We start from the raw sequence: 25,170 nt of genomic DNA on the forward strand, positions 1-25,170 counted from the left end.
GGATTACAGGTGCCCGCCACCATACCCAGCTAATTTTTGTATTTTTAGTAGAGACGACATTTCACCATGTTGGCCAGGCTGGTCTTGAACTCCTCACCTCAGGTGATCTGCCTGCTTCTGCTTCCCAAAGTGCTGGGATTACAGGCATGAGCCACCGCACACGGCCGCATTTGTATTTTAACAAGGTGCTGCAACCAAACTTCCCATTTAGCATGTTTCTTAAATTACGGTTTATGACTCCCTCAAGTCATAGTATATGGTATATAGGCTGTGTGTTTATATGTGTATCTTTGTGTTTACCTAAGTGGTCCCTCAACTTTTACAATTAGAGAGAGCTGAGCAGGATTCTAACAACAGCCCCTAAATATCTTGAAATGAAAAAGCATCTTTAGGGACCAGGCATGGTGGCTCACAGTTGTAATCTCAGCACTTTGGGAGGCCAAGGCAGGAGGATTGCTTCAGCCCAGGGGGCTGAGGCTGCAGTGAGTTATGATCGCACCACTGCACTCCAGCCTGGGTGACAAAGTGCAACCCTGTCTCTACAATAATAAAAAAAAATTTTTTTTTTTAAAAATCATCCCCGTTATTTCTGAAGTTGCTTTGCCTCAGGGCTCCCCAGGATTTGCTCTTGAATCCTAATGAAAGCAGCTGATAAGGACAGACTGACAGAGTCATGCAAAAGTTTTGGTTGGTGCAAAAGTAACTGCAGTTTTGGACCATGAATTTTAGATCATTATAACTAGGCTCAAAACATGTTTATTGATCAGAATAGGAACCATTACAATCAACACATTTTGACCAAAAAGAAATAAGTTTATTTCTATAACGTAAAAATCCATGCTCCGGGATTTGAAGAACTCTTAGAAAGCATTTTCTGCATCCTGCTGGTTGTGGAAGTGCTTTCCCTGCAAAAAGTTGTCAAAGTGCTTGAAGAAGTGGTAGTTGGTTGGCAAGAAGTCAGGTGAATATGGTGGATGAGGCAATACATCGCAGCCCAATTTGTTCAACCTTTGAAGCGTTGGTTGTGTGACATGTGGTTGGGCGTTGTCCTGGAGAAGAATTGGGCCCCTTCTGTTGATCAGTGCTGGCTGCGGGCATTGGAGTTTTCAGTGCATCTCATCGATTTGCTGCACATACTTCTCCAGTGTACTGGTTTCACCGGGATTCAGAAAGCTGTAGTGGATCAGACCAGCAGCTGACCAGCAAACAGTGACCATGACCTTTTTTGTGCGAGTTTGGCTTTGGGAAGTGTTTTGGAGCGGCTTCTTGGTCCAACCACTGAGCTGGTTGTCGCAGGTGTCATGTAAAATCCACTTTTCATCACACGTCACAATCTGATCGAGAAATGGTTCATTGTTGTTGCGTAGAGTAAGAGAAGACGGCACTTCAAAATAATGATTTTTTTGATTTTCGCTCAGCTCATGAGGCACCCACTTACCGAGCTTTCTCACCTTTCCAGTTTGCTTCAAATGCTGAATGACTGTAGCATGGTCGATGCTGAGTTCTTCGGCCCCTTCTCATGTAGTTGTAAGAGGATCAGCTTCCGTGATTGCTCTCAATTGGTCAATGTCCAATGACCGATGGCTAGCCACGATGCTCATCTTCAAGGCTCTCGTCTCCTTTGCAAAACTTCTTGCCCCACCACTGCACTGTACGTTCGTTGGCAGTTCCTGGGCTAAATGCATTGTTGATATTGTGAGTTGTCTCCACTGCTTTACGACCCATTTTGAATTTGAATAAGAAAATCACTTGAATTTGCTTTTTGTCTAGCATTGTTTTCATGGTCTAAACATAAAATAAGTAATAAGTCATTAGCAAAAAAAAAAAAAAAAAGCCCATTGAAATGATGTATAACATAATCACATCTATTTAAGAATGTATTGGCCAGGTGCGGTGGCTCACGCCTGTAATCCCAGCACTTTGGGAGGCCAAGGCGGGCAGATCACAAGGTCAGGAGATCGAGACCATCCTGGTTAACACAGAGAAACCCCGTCTCTATTGAAAATACAAAAAATTAGCTGGGCGTGGTGGCGGGCGCCTATAGTCCCAGCTACTCGGGAGGCCGAGGCAGGAGAATGGTGTGAACCCAGGAGGCGGAGCTTTCAGTGAGCTGAGATCGCGCCACTGCACTCTAGCCTGGGCAACAGAGTGAGACTCCATCTCAAAAAAAAAAAAAAAAAAAAAAAAAGAATATATTCTAATATCAAACAGCAAATTCCAGCAACGCAAAAACGGCAATTACTTTTGCACTCACCTAATATTTTTCTTATTTTGTTATTGTAATGTTTGTGTTATTCCACAGGTTTTAAAGATACCATAAGGAGGTGTTTATTTTCTAAAATATACCATAAGTTAGTTAAGGAATCAATGTATATGGTTTTACATTTTTAGCCAGAAGTTAAAAGAGAAGAAATTACTGGCAAAGAAGATGAAACTTGAACAGAAGAAACAAGAAGGTGAGTGGTGCCCACTTTTCTTGGCTGTAGCTTCTTTCTTGTTGTTGGTCACAGTGGCTGAATTGTCAGGAAACACAGGGACGGACAGTTTGGGCTGGTTGGCTGGCCACTGAAGAAATAACAGCTTATTCATATTAGCTAGGACCCACTGAATTGCAAGTATCAGAAAACCAAACTGGCTTAAGCAAAAAGATACTGGCTCAAGTTAGGTCGAGGACAGACCTCCCTTCTGGCATGGCGGGTCAGGGAGATCAGTGACATTACTGGTTATTGACATCTCCCCCTCTGTCCTGGTGTCCTGTCCTCAGGCAGCTCACACTCCTTATGGTTTTGAGGTGCCTGTAGCAGCTCTCAGGGCTACATCCCTCCTCAATCTTGTCCAGGAGGGAAAATTGAGAGGATGTCTCAGCTTTCCTAGCAAAAATCTTTTTGTGTCTCTCTGGCTCTGATTGAGTCACTTGCCAGGTCAGGTAAGAATGCTTTTGGCTACAAGCAACAAAATGCAGCAACAAAGTGCCTAAACCACAAGGAGTTGGTTTTTTTTACAGGATGAGAAATCTGGTAGTAGGTGGCAGCGGGATGTGGCTCAGCAGTGTGGGCTGGCTCCCCTGCACGTTCCTTGGCCTTTACCCTGAGAGTGTGAGGTGGCTCCCATGGCTTCTGGCACCGTACCTGTGTTCAAAGCAGGAAGAAGGGGAGTGAGGTGGTACTTACGTGGTCTGCCTTTTTTAAACTGGAGAGCAAAAGTTTCTCCAGAAGTGCCCAGAGACATCACCTTAAATACTAGGTCTCTTTGCCATCCCTAGCTGCCGTCAGGCTAGAGGAATAAAAAACAGAACTGTTGTAACCAACTCAAACCTATCGTGATCCAGCACTGCAAGCTGCATATATTGCCACCCTAGCCAGATTCGAGGTCCTGTTAATAAGGAAGAGTGGGGGGCAGGGTTGGCTGTTAGGTCAGCATCCCACTGTGCTGCCAATCCTGCCGCCTCTGAACTCATCACAATGCTAGTGGTGCTGTCCCCCATCCCTGGGAACTCATGGGCTGTGAATAAGGGAGGGGGGCCCCAGCTGGAAAGGGCCAAGGATGCTAAGAGACCAAAAAATGACACTGTACCCCACATGACTAAATCCGTGGCTATTCCATGCTTGACTGGATCTGCTTCCTGAGTGCATGATTGTGGTTTTTGGTTTTAGAGTGAAGTCAGACTTTCATTGACATATTAAAATAGAATTGGGCTGGGCATGGTGTCCCATGCCTATAATCCCAGCTACTTGGGAGGCTGAGGCAGGAGAATCACTTGAACCCAGGAGGCTGAGGTTGCAGTGAGCCGAGATCACGCCATTTTACTGCAGCCTGGGCAACAAGAGCAAAACTCCATCTCAAAAAAAATAAAACAGGCCAGGCATGGTGGCTCATGCCTGTAATCCCAGCACTTTGGGAGGCCAAGGCAAGTGGATCACCTGAGGTCAAGAGTTCGAGACCAGCTTGGCCACCATGGTGAAACCCCATCTCTACTAAAAATACAAAAATTAGCTAGGCGTGGTGGCAGGAACCTGTAATCCCAGCTACTCGGGAGGCCGAGGCAGGAGAATTGCTTGAACCTGGGAGGCAGAGGTTGCAGTAAGCCGAGATTGTGCCATTGCACTCCAGCCTGGGTGACAGGAGCAAAACTCCATCTCAAAAATAAATAAAATAAAATAAGATTGGCCACTTCTAGGAACCACTTCCTTATGAGTTGTAAATGTACTGTGTGACACATTGGATGTAGTTTTAGGTTGTTTCTCACCCTTTCCTAGAAGAAATTATTTTAAACTGCTAAAATGTGACTGATAGGACCTCATTTCTCAAATAAACTACCTCATCACTTTCCCCTCCACTGCAACAGTAGATCATGGAAGTACTTGGCCCAAGTAGGAGGATTGGGCATAAAAGCTATTCTCACAATCTGTTAAGGGGTTATTGTAGCTTGGACCTATTATATTTGGAAATTTGAGACCAGCCTGGGCAGCATAGTAAGACCCCATCTCTACAAACAGTAAAAAATCAGCCAGGCATGGTGGTGCACACCTGTAGTCCCAGCTTTTTGGGAGGCTGGGGCAGGAGGATTGCTTGAACCCAGGAGTTCAAGACTAGTCTGGGCAACATAGTGAGACCCCATCTCTACAAAAAGTTTTAAAAATTAGTCAGGTGTGGTGGTGCACGCCTGTCATCCTAGCTAGTCTGGAGGCTGAGGCAGGAGAGTCGCCTGAGCCCAGGAGGTCAAGGCTGCAGTGAGCCATGATTGTGCCATTGCACTGCAGCCTGAGTGACAGAGCAAGATTCTGTCTCAAAAAAAAAAAATAATAATAATAATAGATCTCCTTTGCTGAGTAATTTGACCCTCCCTCCTCAGGGTTTATTGGTTTTGCTGCCTATCATTGTCATTGTTGCTATTTGTGTGTTTAGTGACTTTCCTAACAAATGCTGTAAGACCTGTATTCTTTGTTGTGTTTGGACTCTGAAGTCTCTGCTCGGTCAGCTTAGTTGGTCAGTGGAAGATGAGAGATTTCCTTGAATGTCTTGAACCACCACATCTCCCAGTCTTTGCCAAGGAGCTCTGTGTATGTGTGTTGGAATGTGCCTCCAACCCCCTGGCAGGCAGTCTGCAATTTGCTGTAGCCTTTACTTCCTGCTTGCACAGAGCCTCCAGGGCAGCAGAGGTGAGTGGTCAGGGCCTTGGCTGTCTTTCTTGGTCATGTGCACTGCTCTGGTGGCCCTCTAGAGTCCCAGCTTTTCTTTTTAAGCTTTTTGGTCAGTTTCTTGTTTGTGTCAATTGTTACTGCTGTCTTGGTTGGTGGGATGTTAAACAGTTGTCACTGATAGTTTTTGACAAACGCTCAGGGGAAAAAGCTGTTCGTGTTGAGTGAGCTCAACTCAATACTGAGTCAGATCAACTAAAGACAAGCCTTGCAGGTAGACGTTTCCAGGGAACTGCCAGACAGGTCAACTAGGGCCAGTACCCTGGGAATGGAACTTCCAACAGCTCCCAACCCAGTCAGCCTCCTCCCATTTTTACAGCTACTGTGGCAGGGGGGCTCTTGGTTTTCAAGACTCCCTCAGATCTGGGGAGAGGGAGACGGGAAGTTAAAACCCACAGAGCTCACGCTCTTAGTGAGGTTCAGGCATTTGAACAGCTCGAGGAGCATTTCCAGAGTTCTGAAAAAGTTGATTTTTAGGATTTTTGCCAGTATTCTGTTACCTTTATGGAGGAGCAGATTTTTGGAGGCCCTTACTCTGCCATCATCCCTTTAGATTTTAACTTTCAAACAGCACTGCATTTGAAGTATGTTTCCTGTATGTCAAATGTTTGGGTCATGTTTTTTAATTCATTCTGACAGTCTGTCTCTTTCTTGATATGTTTGGATTCAAGGCTACTATTTAATTTGTTTTTTGTTTTCATTTTTGTGTTTTTGAAGCAAGGTCTCACTTTGTCACCCAGGCTGGAGTGCAGCAGTGCAATCACGGCTCACGGCAGCCTCGAACTCCTGGTGGGCTCAAGCAATCCTCCTACCTCAGCCTCTTGAGTAGCTGGGACTGTAGGTGTGTACCACCATGCCTGGCTAATGTGTTATTTTTTTGTAGAGATGGGGTCTCACTGTGTTGCCCAGGCTTGTCTTGAATGCCTGGGCTCAAGTGATCCTCCCACTTCAGCCTCCCAAGTAGCTGAGACCACAGGCCTGTGCCACCACACTCAGGTAATTTTTGTATTTTTTATAGAAACTAGCTTTCACTATGTTTTGAACTCTTAAGCTCAAGTGACCCTCCCGCCTTGGGCTCCCAAAGTACTGGGATTTCAGGCGTGAGCCACCAGGTGAAGCTGTCGTGGTTTTTCTTTGGCTGCTTGTTTTTTTTGTTTGTTTGTTTGTTTTTTTTAAGATGAAGTCTTGCTCTGTCACCTAGGCTGGAGTGCAGTGTGCAATCTTGGCTCACTGCAACCTCCACCTCCTGGGTTCAAGCAGTTTTCCTGCCTTAGCTTCCCTAATAACTGAGATTACAGGCACGCACCACCATGCCCAGCTAATTTTTGTATTTTTAGTAGGGATGGGGTTTCACCAAATTGGCCAGGTTGATCTCAAACTCCTCACCTCAGGTGATCTGACCACCTCAGCCTCCCAAAGTGCTGGGAATACAGGTGTGAACCACCACACCTGACCTTAGTTCTATTTTTAATTTTTGTGTAATCACCATACTTTTCCATAGTAACTGAACCATTTTATACTCCCACTGGTGCAAAAGGGCTATAATTTCTCCACATTCTCACCAACACTTATTTTCTGTTTTTTGCTTTTTTTTGTTTTTAGGTAACTATCCTAATGGGTGTGAAGTGGTATCTCACTATAGTATTGATTTGTGTTTCCCTAATGATTTGTGATGTTGGGCATCTTTGTTGTTGTTGTTGTTGTTTGTTTGTTTGTTTTTGAGACAGTCTTGCTCTGTTGCCCAGGCTGGAGTGCAGTGGCATGATCTTGGCTCACTGTAACCCCTGCCTCCACCATGCCCAGCTAACTTTTGTATTTTTAGTAGAAATGGTGTTTCACCATGTTGGCCAGACTAGTCTCGAACTCCACCCACCTCGGCCTCCCAAAGTGCTGGGATTACAGATGTGAACCACCACGCCCAGCCAGCACCTGAACATATTAAAAAATGGTTAATACCCCATGATTGTACATGCTTTGTACCAAATGGGAAGAATAGAGTGTTCTGAGGATAACCGTCATAAAAGTGGTTTGGGCTTGGACTCACTGGCTCACATCTGTAATCCTAACATTTTGGTAGGCCGAGGTGGGAGGATCACTTGAGCCCAGGAGTTTGAGACCGGCCTGGTCAACAAAATGAGACCCCATCCTTACTAAATATTTAAAAATAAGCACACCTGTAGCCCTGGCTTCTTGGAAAGCTGAGGTGGGAGGATGGCTTGAGCCCAGGTGGCTGAGGCGGCAGTGAGCTGTGATTGCACCATTGCACTCCAGCCTGGGTGACAGAGCAAGAGCCTGTCTCAAAAAAGAAGTGGTGTGTATGCCATTTATCTCGCCTTCTCAGTTTCCTTCTTTATTTTTCTTTTTTTCTTTTTTTTTTTTTTTTTGAGACAGAATCTCGCTCTGCCGCCCAGGCTGGAGTGCAGTGGCGCAATCTCGGCTCACTGCAAGCTCCGCCTCCCGGGTTCATGCCATTCTCCTGCCTCAGCCTCTCTGAGTAGCTGGGACTACAGGCGCCCGCCACCACGCCCGGCTAAGTTTTTGTATTTTTAATAGAGATGGGGTTTCACCGTGGTCTCGATCTCCTGACCTCGTGATCCGCCCGCCTCGGCCTCCCAAAGTGCTGGGATTACAAGTGTGAGCCACCGCGCCCGGCCTTTATTTTTCGTTTTGTGAGAGTAAGCAAGCTTTTCCAGTTATCCGGTGGAAAGAAATGGGAGTAATGTGGTAATACCGAGTTGAGCCCCAAGGTGGCTTTGGTGCGCCGTGGGTCCTGGGTAGACTCAGAGGCACAGATCACTCAAGCTATTTTGGCTCTTCTCCTAAAAAGCAGGGGGGGCAGCTGGCTGAGTGTTCTTTTGTTGGAGAGGACATCTCACCGCTTGTTTTCTGTGCTGATCCAGTAGCTCAGGGAAGACTCCCGGCAGTGTGGGACTTGTGTCTGAAATGACAGCATAGAATGACATTAAGCCAATGTGGCTTCTCCTGAAGCCTTGAACTCCCCAGATGATGTATTGCCACACTGTTACTTATCCTAACATAGGCCTGCCCATCAAAGAAATCCAGAGCGCCCTGAGGGGATTTGTTACTAGGCACATCTAGAGCAGAGCTTCTCCACAGTCGCACTACTGATGCCTCAGGCCGGAAAATGCTGTGTCGTGAGGGGCTGTGTCTTGGTCACTGCAGGGTGTCTCACAGCATCCTAGTGTCTACCCCCCGCCGAGGCCAGGAGCACCCACCTTCCCCCAGTCATCAGCAATTGGATGTCTCCAGACACTGCCAGATGCACCCTAGTGGGGGAGGAGGACGGAATTGTTCCTGCCTGAGCGCTCCTGATCTAGGGGCAGGTATCCGGTGTCCAGAAGGCACTCAACATGTGTTTGGATGAAACTGTTTCTTTCAGAGCCAAAATCCTTCAACATAATATGTTGGAAAACTACCCACATCCTTTGTGTCTTTGGAGAAAAGAGATACTCTATGATCATTTTAGAAATTTTTAAAATACGCAGAAAAGAACAACATCAAAAATAAAAGTTGGCTGGGCACAGTGGCTTATGCCTGTAATCCCAACACTTTGGGAAGCTGAGGCTGGAGGATCATTTGAGGCCAGGAATTTGAGACCAGTGTGGGCAACATAGCAAGACCCTGTCTGTATTTTGTAAATAAATATAAGTTATCTGTAACCTGTACTAAAAATGACTTTAACACTTTAATTTCTTTGATTTCAGTTTTTCATATATAAGCCTTATTTCTATAAATGCCATATTTATAGATATCCTGATTTTATCACGTAACATTGTATCACAAGTGTTTTCCCAAGTCTGTACTTACAAGGATTTTTTTCTAATCTATTCATTCATCTGTTAAAAACAAAATGTGTGCTTCAGTTGCAGTCAGTGGCATTTTACCCAGTATGCCTGTAGCCTGTGAATAAAATCTCAGATTCCTGGATCTTAAAATATTATATAAACAGTAGTAGAAGAGTACTGGAAGGAAGGCCGGGTGCGGTGGCTCACACCTGTAATCATAGCACTTTGGGAGGGCGAGGCAGACAGATCACCTGAGGTCAGGAGTTTAAGACCAGCCCGGCCAACATGGTGAAACCCTGTCTCTACTAAAATACAAAAATTAGCCGGGCATGATGGCGCGTACCTGTAATCCCAGCTACTCGGGAGGCTGAGACGGGAGAATCACTTGAACCCAGGAGACGGTGGTTGCAGTGAGCCGAGATTGCGCCACTGCACTCCACCCTGGGCAGCTGAGTGAGACTCTGTCTCAAAGAAAGAAAAAAAAGAGTGGGGGAAGGAAATTATGGAGAAAGCTCAAGTGTCATCACCCGAATTGGTCACCTTTTTCTGTATTCATTTTCTTTTAGTCTCCATGTGCACATCATTTGTGTGTAGCTAGAATTATAGGAAGTTTTCCATTTTGCTTATTTTATTTAACATTATACACATACTGCTTAATGAAGCAATTCCTTCATAATTTTTTCAGTGACTGGTAATATCCAGCAGCTGACATGCCATAATACACATAATCTTTCTCCTTTTATGAAACAGTAGATTGATTCCAGTACTTGTCTTCTGTGAATATCCTGTGTCTTTCTCCCTTCCCCCTTTCTGGGGTGATAGATTAAGATAAATTTCTAAACAAGGCATGGTGGCTTACACCTGTAATCTCAGCACTTTGGGAGGCCAAGGCAGGTGAATTGCTTGAGCCCAGGAGTTGGGAAACCAGCCTGAGCAACATGGTAAAACCCTATCTCTACACAAAGTAAAAAAATTAGCCATGTGTGGTGGCACACGCCTGTAGTCCCAGCTACAAGGGAGGCTGAGGCAGGAGGATCACCTGACCTTGGGGAAGTTGAGGCTGCAGTGAGCTGTGATCATGCCACTGCACTCTAGCCTGGGTGACAGTGAGAGACCCTGTCTCAAAAAGGAAAAAAAATAATAATAAAGATACATTTCTAACCATGGGAATTACTATATCACAGAGTATAAAAAGAACTCCTGGCTCTGGAAATACATTGCAGGTTACTTTCCGAAGGGATAGCCCCAGTTTTTACCATTGACAGTGTGTGTGACAGGGTACACTCTCACCATATCCTCAACATTTTACTCTTCCTCCACATGGGTAAGAATGGGGCACATAAGAGCCACTCAAGGTCTTACTGGGGATTCAGTAAAAAGCCTTACAGAAAAACAGTGCAGACCTGCAAGATCATGGAGGGCATCCCACTCTTGCCATTCCACCCCCCACGTACCCACCTGTGTACAGCCTCCAGAGCTCTTTTTTTTTTTTGTTTTGAGACAGAGTCTTGCTCCATCACTCAAGTTGGAGTGCAGTGGCACCAGCTCAGCTCACTGCAACCTCCGCCTCCCAGGTTCAAGAGATTCTCCCACTTCAGCCTCCCAAGTAGCTGGGATTACAGGTGCCCACCACCACACCAGCTAATTTTTGTATTTTTAGTAGAGGTGGGGTTTCACCATGTTGGCCAGGCTGGTCTCGAACTCCTGATCTCAGGTGATTCACCCACGTTGGCCTCCCAAAGCGCTGGGATTACAGGCATGAGCCACCACGCCCAGCCCCAAAGCTATTTTATAAAATGTACATTGGATTGTCAGTCATTCTTCTGTCTTTATAACAATACCCAAGATCACGGAATGCTTGTTACGTACCCCTAGTTCTAAATGCTTTGCTTGTATTAACTAACAATCCTCACAGCAGCCCTGTGAGGTAGTCAGTGGTGCTGTTATCCCCATTTTACAAATGACAGACCTTAGGCACTGTGCGGTGATGGCGCCCGCAAAGCTGCAGAGGATGTGGGCAGCAGGCCCGGATGTGATCCCAGGCACCCACACCCGCCCATGAGGCGATGCTGCGTGAAACCCTGTCAGCAGCCCCAGTGTTCCTGGCCCTCACGGTCTGGCCCCTTCCGGTCTCCACCATGCTGGTCTGTCCACTCCCTTCCACATGACCCCAGCTCTCTGTCCTTCAGCCTCGCTGCATGTGCTTAGGCCGCCTGTACTCTCTTCATGCCACCTGACTTCTCATCTGCCTGGAGAAGCTCTCTTCACTTTCGGCTTCCTCTTACAATGCTTTCTGTCTGTGTAAAGCCTCTCCTCACCTCCCTCTGGCCCCCGGCCCTAGAATTCGCCTTTCCTGCCAGCCTGCCCCTTGGGGTTGTGTGTGCCCTTGGCTGCAGACCCTGCCAGATCAGATAAGGTGCTTGTCCATTCAGCTATAATGTCAGTTCCATCTTTTTCAAAATAAGCCTCATTTTAGAATGGCCTTAGATTTACAGAAAGATTGCAAAGATAGTACAGAGCATTCTCATATACCCAGTGTCCCCATTGTTTAACTTCCTAAATTAACCTGGTACATTGGTCACAATGTATGAACCCACATCGATACACTTGTTAGCTAAAGTCCATACCTTATTCCAGCTGCCTTAGTTTTTACCTGCTGCCCTCTTCTTGCTCCAGAATCCAATCCAGGGCACCGCGTCACATTTTGTTATCATGCATTCTTCAGCTCCTGTTGGCTGTGACAGTTTCTCAGACTTTCTGTGGGTCCAGTACTCTATAAAATGGCCCTCAGTTGGGATTGGTCCGATTTTCTCATAATTTGACTGGGGTAGTTTGTTTTGGGGATGAGGACCACAGAGGGAAAGCACCCTTCTCACCACACATCAGGGCTTCAGGGCTGTGTACTGCCAATGTGGCCATCAGGTTTTGTGGGGCGTTTTTGTTTTTTGTTTTTTGTTTTGTTTTGTTTTTTTGGAGACAGGGTCTCTCTCTGTTACCCAGGCTGGAGTACAGTGGCACCATCTCACCTCACTGCAGCCTGGAACTCCTGGGCTCAAGTGATCCTCCTTCCTTAGCCTCCTGAGTAGCTGCAACTACAGATGCGGACCTCCACACCCCACTAATTTTGGTGTTTTTTGTTTGTTTGTTTGTTGAGATGGAGTCTTGCTCTGTCGCCCAGGCTGGAGTGCAATGGCGCGATCTCAGCTCACTGCAACTTCCGTCTCCTAGGTTCACGCCATTCTCCTGCCTCAGCCTCCCGAGTAGCCGGGACTACAGGCACCTGCCACCACGCCCGGCTAATTTTTTGTATTTTTAGTAGGGACGGGGTTTCACCGTGTTAGCCAGGATAGTCTTGATCTCCTGACCTCGTGATCTACACGCCTCGGCCTTCCAAAGTCCTGGGATTACAGGCATAAGCCACCATGCCTGGCTAGCTTTGGTATTTTTTCTGGAGACAGGGTCTCACTATGTTGACCAGGCTGGTGCCATCACTGTTGATGTCGACCTTGATCACATGGCTGAGGTAGTGTGGTCAGGTTTCTCCCCCATACGTTTACTCTCGTTTCCCCTTCCCGTATATTACTCTGTAGAAGAGTCGTTGTGTGCAGCCCACATGTAGGGAGTGTGGGGCTGTGTTCCTCCTCCCTGACAGTGGAGAATCTACATGCATCATTGAAGTCATTCTGCACGCTAGGGTTATGTCTTCTTTCCATGTATTTATCATTATTTAATCATTTCCTTCTATCGGTATGAACTTGTGGATATTCATTTTGTACTTGATAGTCCATTATTACTGTATTTGTTTTACTACTCTGTATTCCCAGATTTGGCCATTGAGAGCTCTTTCAGTTGGCTCCTGTGTTCCCTTGACAAAGTCCCATCATTGTGGGTGCTTTTTTTTTTTTGAGAAGGGGTCTCTGTTACTTAGGCTGGAGTGCAGTGGCGCCATCATAGCTCACTGCAGCCTCAAACTCCAGGCTCAAGCAATCCTCTCGCCTCAGCTTCCTGAGTAGCTGGGCCCACGGGCATGCACCACCATGCCCGGCTAAGTTTTAAAATTTTTTTGTAGAGATAAGGGTCTTGCTATATGGCCCAGGCTGGTCTCAAACTCCTGGGCTCAAGCAATCCTCCTGCCTCAGCCTCCCAAAGTGCCGGAATTACAGGCGTGAACCGCCACACTTGGCTTCCTTACTTCCTGGTACTATAGGATATTCCAGACTCGTGTCTTGTGTTTCCTGCCCAGGACCTGGGATCAGCCATTTGTCCAAGAGGTCCTGGCTGCTTTTTTTTTTTTTTTTAAAGACAGAGTTTCGGCTGGGCACGGTGGCTCACGCTTGTAATCCCAGCACTTTGAGAGGCCGAGGCGGGCAGATCACGAGGTCAGGAGATCGAGACCACAGTGAAATCCCGTCTCTACTAAAAACACAAAAAATTAGCCGGGCGTGGTGGCGGGCGCCTGTAGTCCCAGCTACTCGGAGAGGCTAAGGCAGGAGAATGGCGTGAACCTGGGAGGCAGAGCTTGCAGTGAGCCGAGATCGCGCCACTGCACTCCAGCCTGGGTGACAGAGCGAGACTCCATCTCAAAAAAAAAAAAAAGACAGAGTTTCACTCTTTGTTGCCCAGGCTGGAATGCAATGGCGCGATCTCGGCTCACTGCAACCTCCGCCTCCCGGGTTCAAGCAATTCTCCTGCCTCAGCCTCCTGAGTAGCTGGGATTACAGGCACGTGCCACCACACTCAGCTAATTTTTGTATTTTTAGTAGAGACAGGGTTTCACCATGTTGGCCAGGCTGGTCTCGAACTCCTAGCCTCAAACAATCCACCTGCCTTGGCCTCCCAAAGTGTTGGGATTACAGGCATGAACCACCATGCCTGGCCCCTGGCTGCTTTTACTAGAGAAATGGTATTAAAACCCAAGGTCTGGGGACTAGGCATGTTCTATGCTACTGGATGGTTGCTTTTAGGCTCTCTCAGCTGACAGAGCCAGGAAATTTACCTGTGTACTCCACCAGTATTTATATACATATCTGTCAATACTAATACCCATAACCATCCTCATCCATATTACACTAACCTGAGTTCATACTGATGTCTCCAAGTCTGGCCCAGTATGACATGGCTCATTCTAGCCTTCTCTCCTTGTTTCTCTGTCACCTCTCACTCCAATAGTGAGTATCTTTGCTACCACCATCCACTAGCCATTTGCTTAATTGCTCAATTCTGGCATACATGGATAATGGTTTCAGAATTGTTTACTGTTACCGTGGGGGAAGCACCATTATCAACTAGAGGACATTGCTATGTGCAGTCCCTTCAGCCTTACAGCTTACAGAGGCCACTTATTTCAAGAATTACTTAGATCAGCACTTTCTTTTTTAATGTTTAAAAAAAATTTTGAGACTATGTTACATTTTATCACCCAGGCTGGTCTTGAACTCCTGGGCTCAAGCAATCCTCCAGCCTCAGCCTCCCAAAGTGTTGGGATTACAGGCGTGAGCCACCACACCTGGCTGATCAGCACTTTTGCCCACACTCCCTTCACAGAGGTCATTTCGTACATTTATGTTATGTTTGGATTCGTGTGTCACCTTCTGCGTTCCATCCTGGGACCCCAACTTCCTAAATGACTTTTAAAATTAGCATAATTCAGCCAGGCACAGTGGCCCACGCCTGTAATCCCAACACTTTGGGAGGCTGAGGTGGGCGGATCACTTGCGGTCAGGAGTTCAAGACCAGCCTGGCCAACTTGGTGAAACCCCGTCTCTACTAAAAACACAAATTAGCCAGGCGTTGTGGTGGGCACCTGTAATCCCAGCTACTCAGGAGGCTGAGGCAGGAAGATCACTTGAACCCTAGAGGTGGAGGTTGCCGTGAGCCAAGATCACACCACTGCAGTCCAGCCTGGGTGACAGAATGAGACTCTGTCTAAAAAAAAAAAAAAAAAAAAAAAGGCCGGGCGCGGTGGCTCACGCTTGTAATCCCAGCACTTTGGGAGGCCGAGGCGGGCGGATCACGAGGTCAGGAGATCGAGACCACAGTGAAACCCTGTCTCTACTAAAAATACAAAAAAACTAGCTGGGCGTGGTGGCGGGTGCCTGTAGTCCCAGCTACTCGGAGAGGCTGAGGCAGGAGAATAGCATGAACCCGGGAGGTGGAGCTTGCAGTGAGCCGAGATTGCGCCACTGCACTCCAGCCTGGGCGACAGAGCGAGACTCTGTCTCAAAAAAAAAAAAAAGCATAATTAAGTTTTAATTATTTGTGCTGTAAGTTTTTGTGGATTTTGTCAAATGCATAGTACTATGTATCCCATGTATCCACCACTGCCATATCATACAGAATAATTCCACTGCCCTAAAATAATTCCGTGTTTCCCCTGTTCAGCTTCCTCCCCACCCCCAGCCCCTGGCAGCCCCTGACCTGTTTACTGCCTCTGTGGTTCTGCCTTCTCCATACTGTCATAGAGTCGGAATTAAATCGTATAAAGCCTTTCCAGATTGGCTTCTTTTGCTTGCCAGAACGTGGCTTAATGCCCCTTCCTTTTGCCAAATAGTTTTCCACTGTCAAGATAGACCACAGTTCACCCACTGAAGGACAGCCTGGTTGCATCCAAGTTTTGGTGATTATGGATAAAGCTGCAACAAACATTTGTGTGCTACTGTTTTTTTGTGGGGGGTGTGTGTGTGTGTGTTTGTGTGTGTGTGTGTTTGAGATGGAGTCTCTCTGTCGCCGAGGCTGGAGTACAGTGGCGCAATCTCAGGTCACTACAACCTCTGCCCCCTGGGTTCACAGGTTCAAGCAATTCTCTTGCCTCAGCCTTCGGAGTAGCTGAGCCAGGCGTCTGCCATCGCGCCTGGCTAATTTTTGTATTTTTAGTGGAGATGGGGTTTCGCCATGTTGGCCAGGCTGGTCTCGAACTCCTGACCTCAAGTGATCTGCCTGCCTCGGCCTCCCAAAGTGTTGGGATTACAGGCATGAGCCACCGTGCCCGGCCTTGTGTGCTAGTTTTTGTGTGCTCATAAGTTTCATATCAACTGAGTACATCTGCAGGAACATGATTGCTGGGTTGTATGATAGGATTAATCTTCTTAACTTTGTAAGAAACTGCCAAACTATCTTGCAAAGTGGCTATTCCATGCTGTACTCCCACCAGCAACGATAGTTTCTCTTACCTCACATCCTTCTCAGCACTTGGTATTGTCCGTTTTTTGAATTTGAGCCATCCTAATATATGTGTTGTGCTTTTTGTTTTGATTTGTGACAGTATCTTTTTAATTCTTGTATCACCAACATGAAGCATAGTAACTAACAGGAAATAGCCACTCAATGATTTCTTACTGTTATGTATTTGTTGTGTTGAAGGAATAAACTGGGGTAATTTTGTCAAATTGCCAAATGACTTGACTGTGCCCCTGGTTTCTGGGTTTCTCCTCCCTGAGAGTGATACTCTTAGACCCTGACAGTGGGTCTTCCACACACACAAAATCCCTTGTGTTGACCATTAGTGAGATACAGGTTGAGCATCCCAAACCTAAAAATCCAAACTTGGAAATGCTGCAAAATTCAGAGCTTTTGAACACTGACATGACACTCCAAGTAGGAATTCCACCTCTAACCTCATGCAAGAGGTCACAGTCGAAACGCAGATACACATCACAGATTATTCAGTGTCTCCCAGGGACAGAAGACCCTCCCAGCCTCCTTCAGCTGCAATACAACCTTTCCACATACACCCAGATTTTTCCCCCACACAGGCACACCCACAGAGGGTAAGAAAATGGTGCCTCTCCAGACCACACACACACCAGCGGCAGATTCCCCACGATGTCCCACATGGCGCCCAGACCTCCATGCTTACTCACAGTTTCTGTGCTTGTTCTCTGCTTTGTTGTGTAAAGATACTGTTGAAAACGTCAAAAAGGCCTGCAGATCCCCTATGGGTAACAGTGATAAGAAAAAGAGGAAGCATTTATGTTTATCTATAGCCCAGAAAGCCAAGAATGACTGCCACGCATGACCTGAAGAAGCAGAAGGATAAACGGTTGAAACACCAAAAGCCATGAACAGAAGTTGGTGAAAAATTGAGAAATGACGCTGGGCACGGTGGCTCATGCCTGTAATCCCAGCACTTTGGGAGGCCAACAAGGGAGGATCACTTGAGCCCAGGAGTTCGAGACCAGCCTGGGCAACATGGTTGAGACCTCGTCTCTACAAAAAATATAAAAATTAGCCAGATGTGGTGGCACACACCCATAGTCTCAGCTACTCAGGAGGCTACAGTGAGCGGTGATCACACCACTGCACTCCAGCCCGGGTGACAAAGCGGAAACCCTGTCTCAAAAAAAAGGCCGGGTGTGGTGGCTTATGCCTATAATCCCAGCACTTTGGGAGGCCAAGGTGGGCAGATCATGAGGTCAGGAGATCAAGACCATCCTAGCTAACACGGTGAAACCCCATCTCTACTAAAATACAAAAAATTACCCGGGTGTTGTCACACGCCTGTAGTCCCAGCTACTTGGGAGGCTGAGGCAGGAGAATTGCTTGAACCCAGGAGGCAGAGGTTGCAGTGAGCCAAGATCGTGCCACTGCACTCTAGCCTGGTGACAGTGTGAGACCCCGTCTCCTGAAAATAAAAAAAGTGTCCAGTAACCCTTTAATCCAAACACAGCATAGTAGGTGGGGATTGAAAGCCTGTTGTTACCATTAGCAGCTGATCCAGGTGTTCTTGTGACACAGCTGTGCTGCTTAAATTACTCTGGACATACTATTTTCCACTGTATGAATGGCCCATCATATTTATTACTGTTAAGCACTTACGTGTGAATAAGTGTAGGAAAAGGATTGCTTATCAGTAGCAAATAAATTCAGAGCCAGAAATGATGGTGACTCTAAGCCACAGATCAGCCACATGGGTGAGAGAGAGAGATGCCTTTGCTTCTTTGTTTTTTGTGCCTTGCTGTGTCACCCAGACTAGAGTGCAGTGGTGCGATCTCGGCTCACTGCAAGCTCTGCCTCCTGGGTTTCCGCCATTCTCCTGCCTCAGCCTTCCCAGTAGCTGGGACTACAGGCGCCCGCCACCACACCCGGCTAATTTTTTTTTGTATTTTTAGTAGAGACGGGGTTTCACCGTGGTCTCGATCTCCTGACCTCGTGATCCGCCCGCCTCGGCCTCCCAAGGTGCTGGGACTACAGGCGTGAGCCACTGTGCCCGGCTATCGCCTTTGCTTTCTGATGGTTCATTGTACACAACTGTGTTTCATACACAAAATTATTATTATTATTATTAGAGACAGATTCTAGCTCTTTTGCCCAGGCTGGAGTGCAGTGGTGTAATCTTGGCTCACTGCAACCCCTGCCTCCTGGGTTCAAGCGATTCTCCTGCTTCAGCCTCCAAATTAGCTGGATGACAGGCGTGCGCCACCATGCCTGGCTAATTTTTTATTTTTCTGAGACAATTTCACTCTTTCCCAGGCTAGAGTGAAGTGGCATGATCTCAGCTTGCTGCAACCTCCACCCACCCCTCACCGCTGGTTCAAGCAATTCTGCCTCAGCCTCCCAAGTAGCTGGGATTACAGGTGCACCACCACGCCCAGCTAATTTTTGTATTTTTAGTAGAGACGGGGTTTCACCATGTTGGCCAGGCTGGTTTCCAACTCCTGACCTCAGGTGATTCACCCGCCTTGGCCTTTTTTTTTTTTTTTTTTTGTGAGATGGAGTCTCGCTCTGTTGCCCAGGCTGGAGTGCAGTGGCGCAGTCTCGGCAAGCTCCACCTCCCGGGTTCATGCCCTTCTCCTGCCTCAGCCTCCCGAGTAGCTGGGACTACAGGTGCCCGCCACCACACCTGGCTAATTTTTTTTTTTTTTTTGTATTTTTAGTAGAGACAGGGTTTCACCGTGGTCTCGATCTCCTGACCTCGTGATCCGCCCACCTCAGCCTCCCAAAGTGCTGCGATTACAAGCGTGAGCCACGGCGCCCGGCCCCACCTTGGCCTTTAAAAGGGCTAGGATTACAGGCGTGAGCCACCACGCCCGGCCTAATTTTTGTATTTTTATAGAGGTAAGGTTTCACCATGTTGGTCAGGCTGGTCTCACACTGCTGACCTCAAGTGATCCACCTGCCTCGGGCTCCCAAAGTGCTGGGATTACAGGTGTGAGCCACCGTACTCAGCCACAAAATTATTTTTAAATGTTATATTTACCTTCAGGCTATGTGTATGGGGGGTATGTGAAACATAAGTGAATTTCATGTTTAGACTTGGGTCTCATCCCCAAAATATCTCGTGATGTAGATGCAGATATTCCAAAGTCTGAAAACATCTGAAATCTGAAACACCTCTGGTCCCGAGCATTTTGGATAAGGGATCTGCAGCCCATACTGCATTTTCAAAGGCTTTTCAGCTACAGGGAATGCTTCCAGTCCTCCTCTGTTGCTCCCGTCCACAAACATCCAGCTCAACCAGTATTCTACGATTTATCAGACCCTATGCTTTTTTTTTTTTTTTTTTTGGAGACAGAGTCTGCCTCTGTCACCCAGGCTGGAGTGCAGTGGCGCTATCTCGGCTCACTGCAACCTCTGCCTCCTGGGTTCAACCAATTCTCCTGCCTCAGCCTCCCAAGTGGCTGGTATTACAGGCGCCTGCCACCACGCCCGGCTAAATTTTGTATTTCTAGTAGAGATGAGGTTTCTCCCATGTTGGTCAGGCTAGTCTCAAACTCCTGACCTCATGATCCATCCACCTTGGCCTCCCAGGGTGTTGGGATTACAGACGTGAGCCACCGTGCCCGGCCCCTTATGCAATTTCTGCAGACAACATAGGCAGAGGCCGAGAGAGTCAGAGAACGTGTTTGAGCCTGGGTCCCTGTCTTAGTGAATAGGAGATCTCGAGCAGCAAGTTCCTCCACCTCTCTGGGCTTTTATCTTCTTCATCTGTAAAATGGATATATAAGAGTGGTACTTACCTCATAGACTATTGTAAGAATTAAACAGGGTACTCTATGTACAGACTTAGCATAGTGCTTCCATGTAATAGTGTTGGACAACTATTAGCTATTAAAATATCCTCACCATTTAAACTTTAAAAAAAAAAAATCTGTGCCCAGGCTGCAGTGCAGTGGCATGGTTCACTGCAGCCTTGAACTCGTGGGCCCAAAAGGTCCTCCTGCCTCAGCCTCATGAGTAGCAAGGACTATAGGCATGTGTCACCAGGCCATTTTTTGTAGAGATGGGACTCGCTGTGTTGCCCAGGCTTGTCTCGAACTCCTGGGCTCAAGTGATCCATCCTCCTCAGCCTCCCAAAGTGCGGGAATTACAGGCGTGCGCCATTGCACCCAGCTTCCGCATTTGAACTTTCAAAGCTAATCATGCTGTATGGTATGAGGTTAAGGGGAAAAAGGGATGCCCCAAATTAATGAAACTAAATCTTCCAGATACTTTCGCCAGAGCCGTGTGTGTTCTTTCTGGGGTCCCATCCTGGGTATGACAGTGAATTTTAGGCTGGGCTGTGCAGGGCCTCCTGCTTAGAAGCCCTTTGTCTGACCTTTGGTAACACAGCAGTAGCAGCGCTCGGAGCCCTGCACGTGTGCCGCGAGGAGCATTGGCTGGCCCCGGTGAGCCCACCCATTTGTGAGTTGCTGAGGCCACCGTGCCTGAGGGCGGCGTCCTGGCGTGGCTGAGCCGGGCCATCTGCTGCCTTGTGGTCTCTGCCCCTGCCTTTCCAACTCTCACTTGTCCTCCTGCTCCCGCATGAAGAGGGGGAGGGGAGGAGTTGGGAACATGTCCTCCCTCGTGCTCCACTTCTGGCTGGCAGTCATGATGGAGGACAGGGAATCTGTGCTGCTCACAGGTGTCAGGAGGGGCTTCCTGGGCCGTGCTTGGGAGGAGCTGGGAAGCTGGCGTATGTGTGGGGGGGGCAGAGCCCTCTGCCACACAGGTTTCGGAAATCCTTTTGCAGATGGCAGTGAGAACTTGAGACTTCAGTGAGAGTGTTGTCAGCCTGGCGTTAGGTGTTGAAGAGCTGGGTCGGGAAGTTGCCCACCCAGGAGGCAACTTGAATCATGTAAAAGTAGTAGGGCCTGGTTTATGGGGTGTCAGGTCTTGCGTGTGCCTCTGGGCTTTTGGGTAAAGATGGGGTGCACCCATGAGAGCAGTGGTAGATCAGGTCTGTGACCCACGCTTACTCCCGGGGAATGGCTCAGAGGACTGGCAGGTGTGAGGCATGGCCCTGGTTTCTTGCTGTGCGGTCCAGGAACAGGGACTTCTGACTTCCCATCAGCTCTCCTCTTTGAAAGCACCCTTGACCCTGAACGATTTTGCATGTCTGTAATTTGAATGTCATGTGGTTACAGGACCCGGTCAGCCCAAGGAGCAGGGGTCCAGCAGCTCTGCGGAGGCATCTGGAACAGAGGAGGAGGAGGAGGTGCCCAGTTTCACCATGGGGCGATGACAGTGTTTGCCACAGCCTCTGCCTGGAACCTGGCTCGTGCTGTGACCAGAAGGGAAAGGCAGCTGTTTGGCTCTTTCTCCCCCGCGAGGACCCGCTGACCCGCTGGATGGAGAGCAAAGGAGACCCCTCCCAAGCCGCTCTCAGTCCTTCATTTGGCAGGGTTGAGAGCCTGAGGGGCCATCTCCCTGACACTCAGAGGCACTGCCTTGCAGACGCCATCCGTGTTCCTGGTAAAAGGGGACAGAGAGCCTCACCTTGCCACATATTTGAACAGTGATGAGTTTGGGGCTGGTTTCTGGGAAGGGAACGTTTATTTAGTAAAGAGCAGAACACCCTTGCGTTTTGTTGGGACATGTGGACTGTGAGTCACAAACACTCTGGAGAAGGCTGAGATGCCACCATTCCCACGGGGACTGAAGACTCATTACGTGGACCTGGTCCCAGGCTCAGTGAGGAGATGGCCTCGGCTGGGGGGCTGGTCCATGTTGCCCACTCACTCCAGTGGGAAGTGGGGACCACGCCGCAGAGGGTCTGCTCCCACTGCAGCTTCCGGTGCTCTGGTGTTCTGGGAAGCCCTGGGTGTGTGCACAAGGAGGCCCGGGCCAGGGACTTCACCAGGGGCTGGGTCACAAGGGCACAGGGTGTGTGGAAAGCGCTGTGGGGGAAGAGCCGGTCACCGGAGAATGAGCAGGCAGAGACTCCAAGCTGGGCTGAGCCAGAGCAGAAGTCGAGGGATTCCCAGCCGGACCAGGGTTCTCTCACTGACAGCTGCATTTTCATCCCGAAGTGGAAGGGGGTCTAAACAGAACGGGCTGATAGAGGCGGGACTGGGTCAAGTGCGTGGAGCTCCTCCTTGCATGACTGCAACCGTAGGGGCTTTCCGCGGGCTCACAGCAGTTGGGGCCAGCAGGGAGAAGAGAGCGGAACTGCTGTGTCCTCAGGTGGCGCAGCCCCAGACTGGCATCCAGGCACTGGGCCCGTGCAGTGAAGGCATCTGCAGAGAGCAGGGCAGCCCGGCGCAGGGCCGTGCACCTGGAATCCCAGCTACTCAGAAGGCCAAGGCGGGAGGACCAGTTGAGTCCAGGGATTCAAGGCCAACCTGGGCAATAGAGTGATGATGATGATGAACACAGAGGGCGGGGCACTGTGCTGGGAGCCAGGGGGCCTGGGAGGAGCCAAGACCAGCCTTTGACCTCGGTGTTTTGAGGCGAGAGATGACATCTCTCGGTGAGAGATGACAGAGACGGTTTCTAGTTAGAGCCTTGGCTCCATTTTTGGATGATTTAGCCCCGAGTTCCTGAGTCTGTTTTATGCCCCTTACATAACTTTGATAGAATTAAGGAAATAGTGGTTTTGAGTGAAGGGAAAGGAAACCCAGAAACATTTTACGTTGCTTTTACTTCTGTAGTGTAGATTGCCCGGCCCCTCTCTCAGCCCTGTAGCATCTGTGATAGCTTCTGTCCCTTCATTGGTTCATGTCCCAGGGATTTTCTTTCCCAGGAAGCGGACACAGAGAGTCAGCCCTAATAAATGAGCACATGCCCTGGCTGTACATTTTGAAACCTGTTTTTCTCTTTGTCTGGGACTGGCTGGTTTGCATTTTGGTTTTAGTTCTCCTATCTTTGGACTGTTGGTTTCCATCCCTCTCCCCGCCCCTACATGTGTCACAGCCCCTGCCCTGAATCTGCAACCTGGAGCTTGTGGGCCTCCTCAGTGCTGCCGAGGGTGCTGGGGCTTGGAGCCTGATGACCTGGCTTTGAATCCTGCCCCTGCCTCTGGTAAGCCAGGGGACTGTGAGCAAGTCCCTTCCTGCCTCTGCCAGCTCACTGGGCCAAGAGAGACAGTCGCCACAGGCGTGTGTTGGGAGGGTGGGCATATGGCGACACAGCAGGATGCCAGGTTGCGGTGGGCTTCACCCCCACGGGGTGCGGGAGGTGATATTTAGGCAGGATGTGTCCTATAGCCATTTCTGGCCATTAGTACTAGGTCATCAGGACCTTAAGTTGAGAGATTCTTTCTTCAGGGCTTCACTTATTTGGGAAAAGAGGAACAAACAGATGTCATCATTGAGAAAGGAGTGGGTGATACTGAGAGCCCCTGCCCTCCCCCCCCCAAAAAAAAACCACGATTAGGGGAGAATCATGATTGCTCGTGGGTGGGAGGGAGTCTGGAACTGAACACAGAGGTGTAGGTAACAGAATCGTCTCAAAAAAACTCACACACAAGAATTCTTATGGCCAGGCGTGGTGAGCTCACACCTGTAATCCCAGCACTTTGGAAGGCCGAGGCAGGAGGATTGCTTAAGCCCAGGAGTTTGAGACCAGCCTTGGCAACACAGTGAGACCCCATCTCTACAAAAAATTTTAAAATTAGCTGGGCATGATGGTGCGCACCTATAGTCCCAGCTACTTGGGAAGCTGAGGTAGGAGGATCCCTTGAGCCGAGGAGTTCAAGGCTGCAGTGAGTCATGATCACTCCACTGCACTCCAGCTTGGGTAACACAGTGAGATTCTGTCTCAAAAACAAATACATCTAGGTTCCCTGGTGATGCCCCTGTAATTCTGCATCATTTACGATTCATGCCCAAATGCACATTAAAACAGGTATTTTACTGTTTAAACAGGAGATTCTACTACAGAACCCGCCCCTTTAATTAGTTAACTTTGAGACAAGGTCTTGCTATGTTGCCCCGGCTGCAGTGCAGTGGCGCCATCATTGCTCACTGCAGCCTCCAACTCCTGGGCTCAAGCATTTCTCCCACCTCAGCCTCCCAAGTAGCTAGGACTACAGGCATGCACCACCATGCCAGCCTAATTTTTGTTTGTTTTTGAAACAAGGTCTGGCCCTTTTGCCCAGGCTGGGGTGCAGTGGCGTGACCTCGGCTCACTGCAACCTCCACCTCTTGGGCTCAAACCGTTCTTCCACCTCATCCTCCCAAGTAGCTGGGACTACAGGCGTGCACCACCGTGCCTGGCTAATTTTTGTATTTTTTGTAGAGACGGGGTTTTGCCATCTTGCACAGGCTGGTCTCCACCTCCTGAGCTCAAACGACCCTCCCACCTCGGCCTCCCAAAGTGCTGGGATTATAAGTGTACACCACCGAGCCCTGCCCTGTTACTATTTTAAATTTATTTCCCTGTTTCCAACATTTATATTTTGGTAAAAAAACAAAAACGACATTAAAATTGAGTTAGAGGAGTGTTCTACTAACTCTTGGAAATAGAACTCAGGCCAATTCTTTTTCATTCATGGTGGAGACACGTGTTTTCTCCTTCTCCCTCTTGGAAGTTAATTTCTGTTTACTATTTGGTGTACTTGACTAAAGTGAGCTACGATTACCATATATTAACATATATTTCAGTAGAGAGAACACTCTTGGAAATTAACCTGGAGCAAGCTCCGGGAGGCCGTTTTCTGTTTTCTTACTCCACAGAACGTCGCAAATCCACTGGGTGCGGTGGCTCTTACCTGTAACCCCAGCATTTTGGGAGGCCTAGGTGGGAGGATCACTTAAGGCCAGGAGTTCAAGACCAGCCTGAGCAACATAGTGAGACCCCACATCTTTACAAAATAAAAATTGAAAAATGAGCCTGGCCTAATGGCATAGTCCTAGCTACTTCCAAGGCTGAAGTGGGAGAATCACTCGAGCCTGGGGGGTTGAGGCTGCAGTGAGCCATGATTGTGCCGCTGCACTCCAGCCTGGGTAACAGAGCAAGACCTCGTCTCA

General features: G+C 48.3%; 3 protein-coding genes across 24 annotated transcripts in view; 2 read left to right on the plus strand and 1 right to left on the minus strand.

The window, feature by feature from the left end:
• Positions 1 to 22,995, plus strand: part of PRKRIP1 (PRKR interacting protein 1) — a 31,648-nt gene extending 8,653 nt beyond the window's left edge. The window contains exons 5-6 of the mRNA XM_055292736.2: positions 2,392 to 2,456; positions 21,346 to 22,995. Of these exons, the coding sequence (XP_055148711.1) occupies positions 2,392 to 2,456; positions 21,346 to 21,443 (163 nt within the window). The 3' untranslated portion in view covers positions 21,444 to 22,995. The remainder of the gene's footprint in view (positions 1 to 2,391; positions 2,457 to 21,345) is intronic.
• Positions 1 to 25,170, plus strand: part of ORAI2 (ORAI calcium release-activated calcium modulator 2) — a 46,010-nt gene that overhangs the window by 398 nt on the left and 20,442 nt on the right. For 2 of the 4 annotated variants that reach the window (XM_063646322.1, XM_055292734.2), the window contains exon 1: positions 23,096 to 23,221. The gene's annotated coding sequence lies outside the window, so the exon portion shown is untranslated. Of the gene's footprint in view, positions 1 to 2,391; positions 2,457 to 23,077; positions 23,222 to 25,170 lie in introns of those variants that run through there. The other 2 variants (XM_055292733.2, XM_055292731.2) reach the window with 2 other exon arrangements.
• Positions 741 to 17,257, minus strand: LOC134737513 (histone-lysine N-methyltransferase SETMAR-like). Of its 19 annotated transcripts, XM_063646326.1 has the most exons (6): positions 17,252 to 17,257; positions 16,864 to 16,935; positions 8,075 to 8,136; positions 3,088 to 3,128; positions 2,472 to 2,565; positions 741 to 1,785 (listed from the first exon to the last, which is right to left on the minus strand). In XM_063646326.1, the coding sequence occupies exons 1-5, from the start codon at positions 17,253 to 17,255 to the stop codon at positions 2,505 to 2,507; spliced, it is 240 nt and encodes a 79-aa protein (XP_063502396.1). In that variant the 5' UTR covers positions 17,256 to 17,257; the 3' UTR covers positions 741 to 1,785; positions 2,472 to 2,504. The 19 variants fall into 19 exon arrangements, 3 of the variants coding, with proteins under 3 accessions (XP_063502396.1, XP_063502394.1, XP_063502395.1); XR_010122557.1 differs by lacking the exons at positions 2,472 to 2,565; positions 3,088 to 3,128; positions 17,252 to 17,257 and adding an exon at positions 3,171 to 3,273 and having other exon boundaries at positions 16,864 to 16,981; XR_010122553.1 differs by lacking the exons at positions 16,864 to 16,935; positions 17,252 to 17,257 and adding an exon at positions 11,658 to 11,898 and having other exon boundaries at positions 2,472 to 3,128.

The sequence above is a fragment of the Symphalangus syndactylus genome, chromosome 9, assembly GCF_028878055.3.
Source record: "Symphalangus syndactylus isolate Jambi chromosome 9, NHGRI_mSymSyn1-v2.1_pri, whole genome shotgun sequence".
Lineage (NCBI taxonomy): Eukaryota > Metazoa > Chordata > Mammalia > Primates > Hylobatidae > Symphalangus > Symphalangus syndactylus.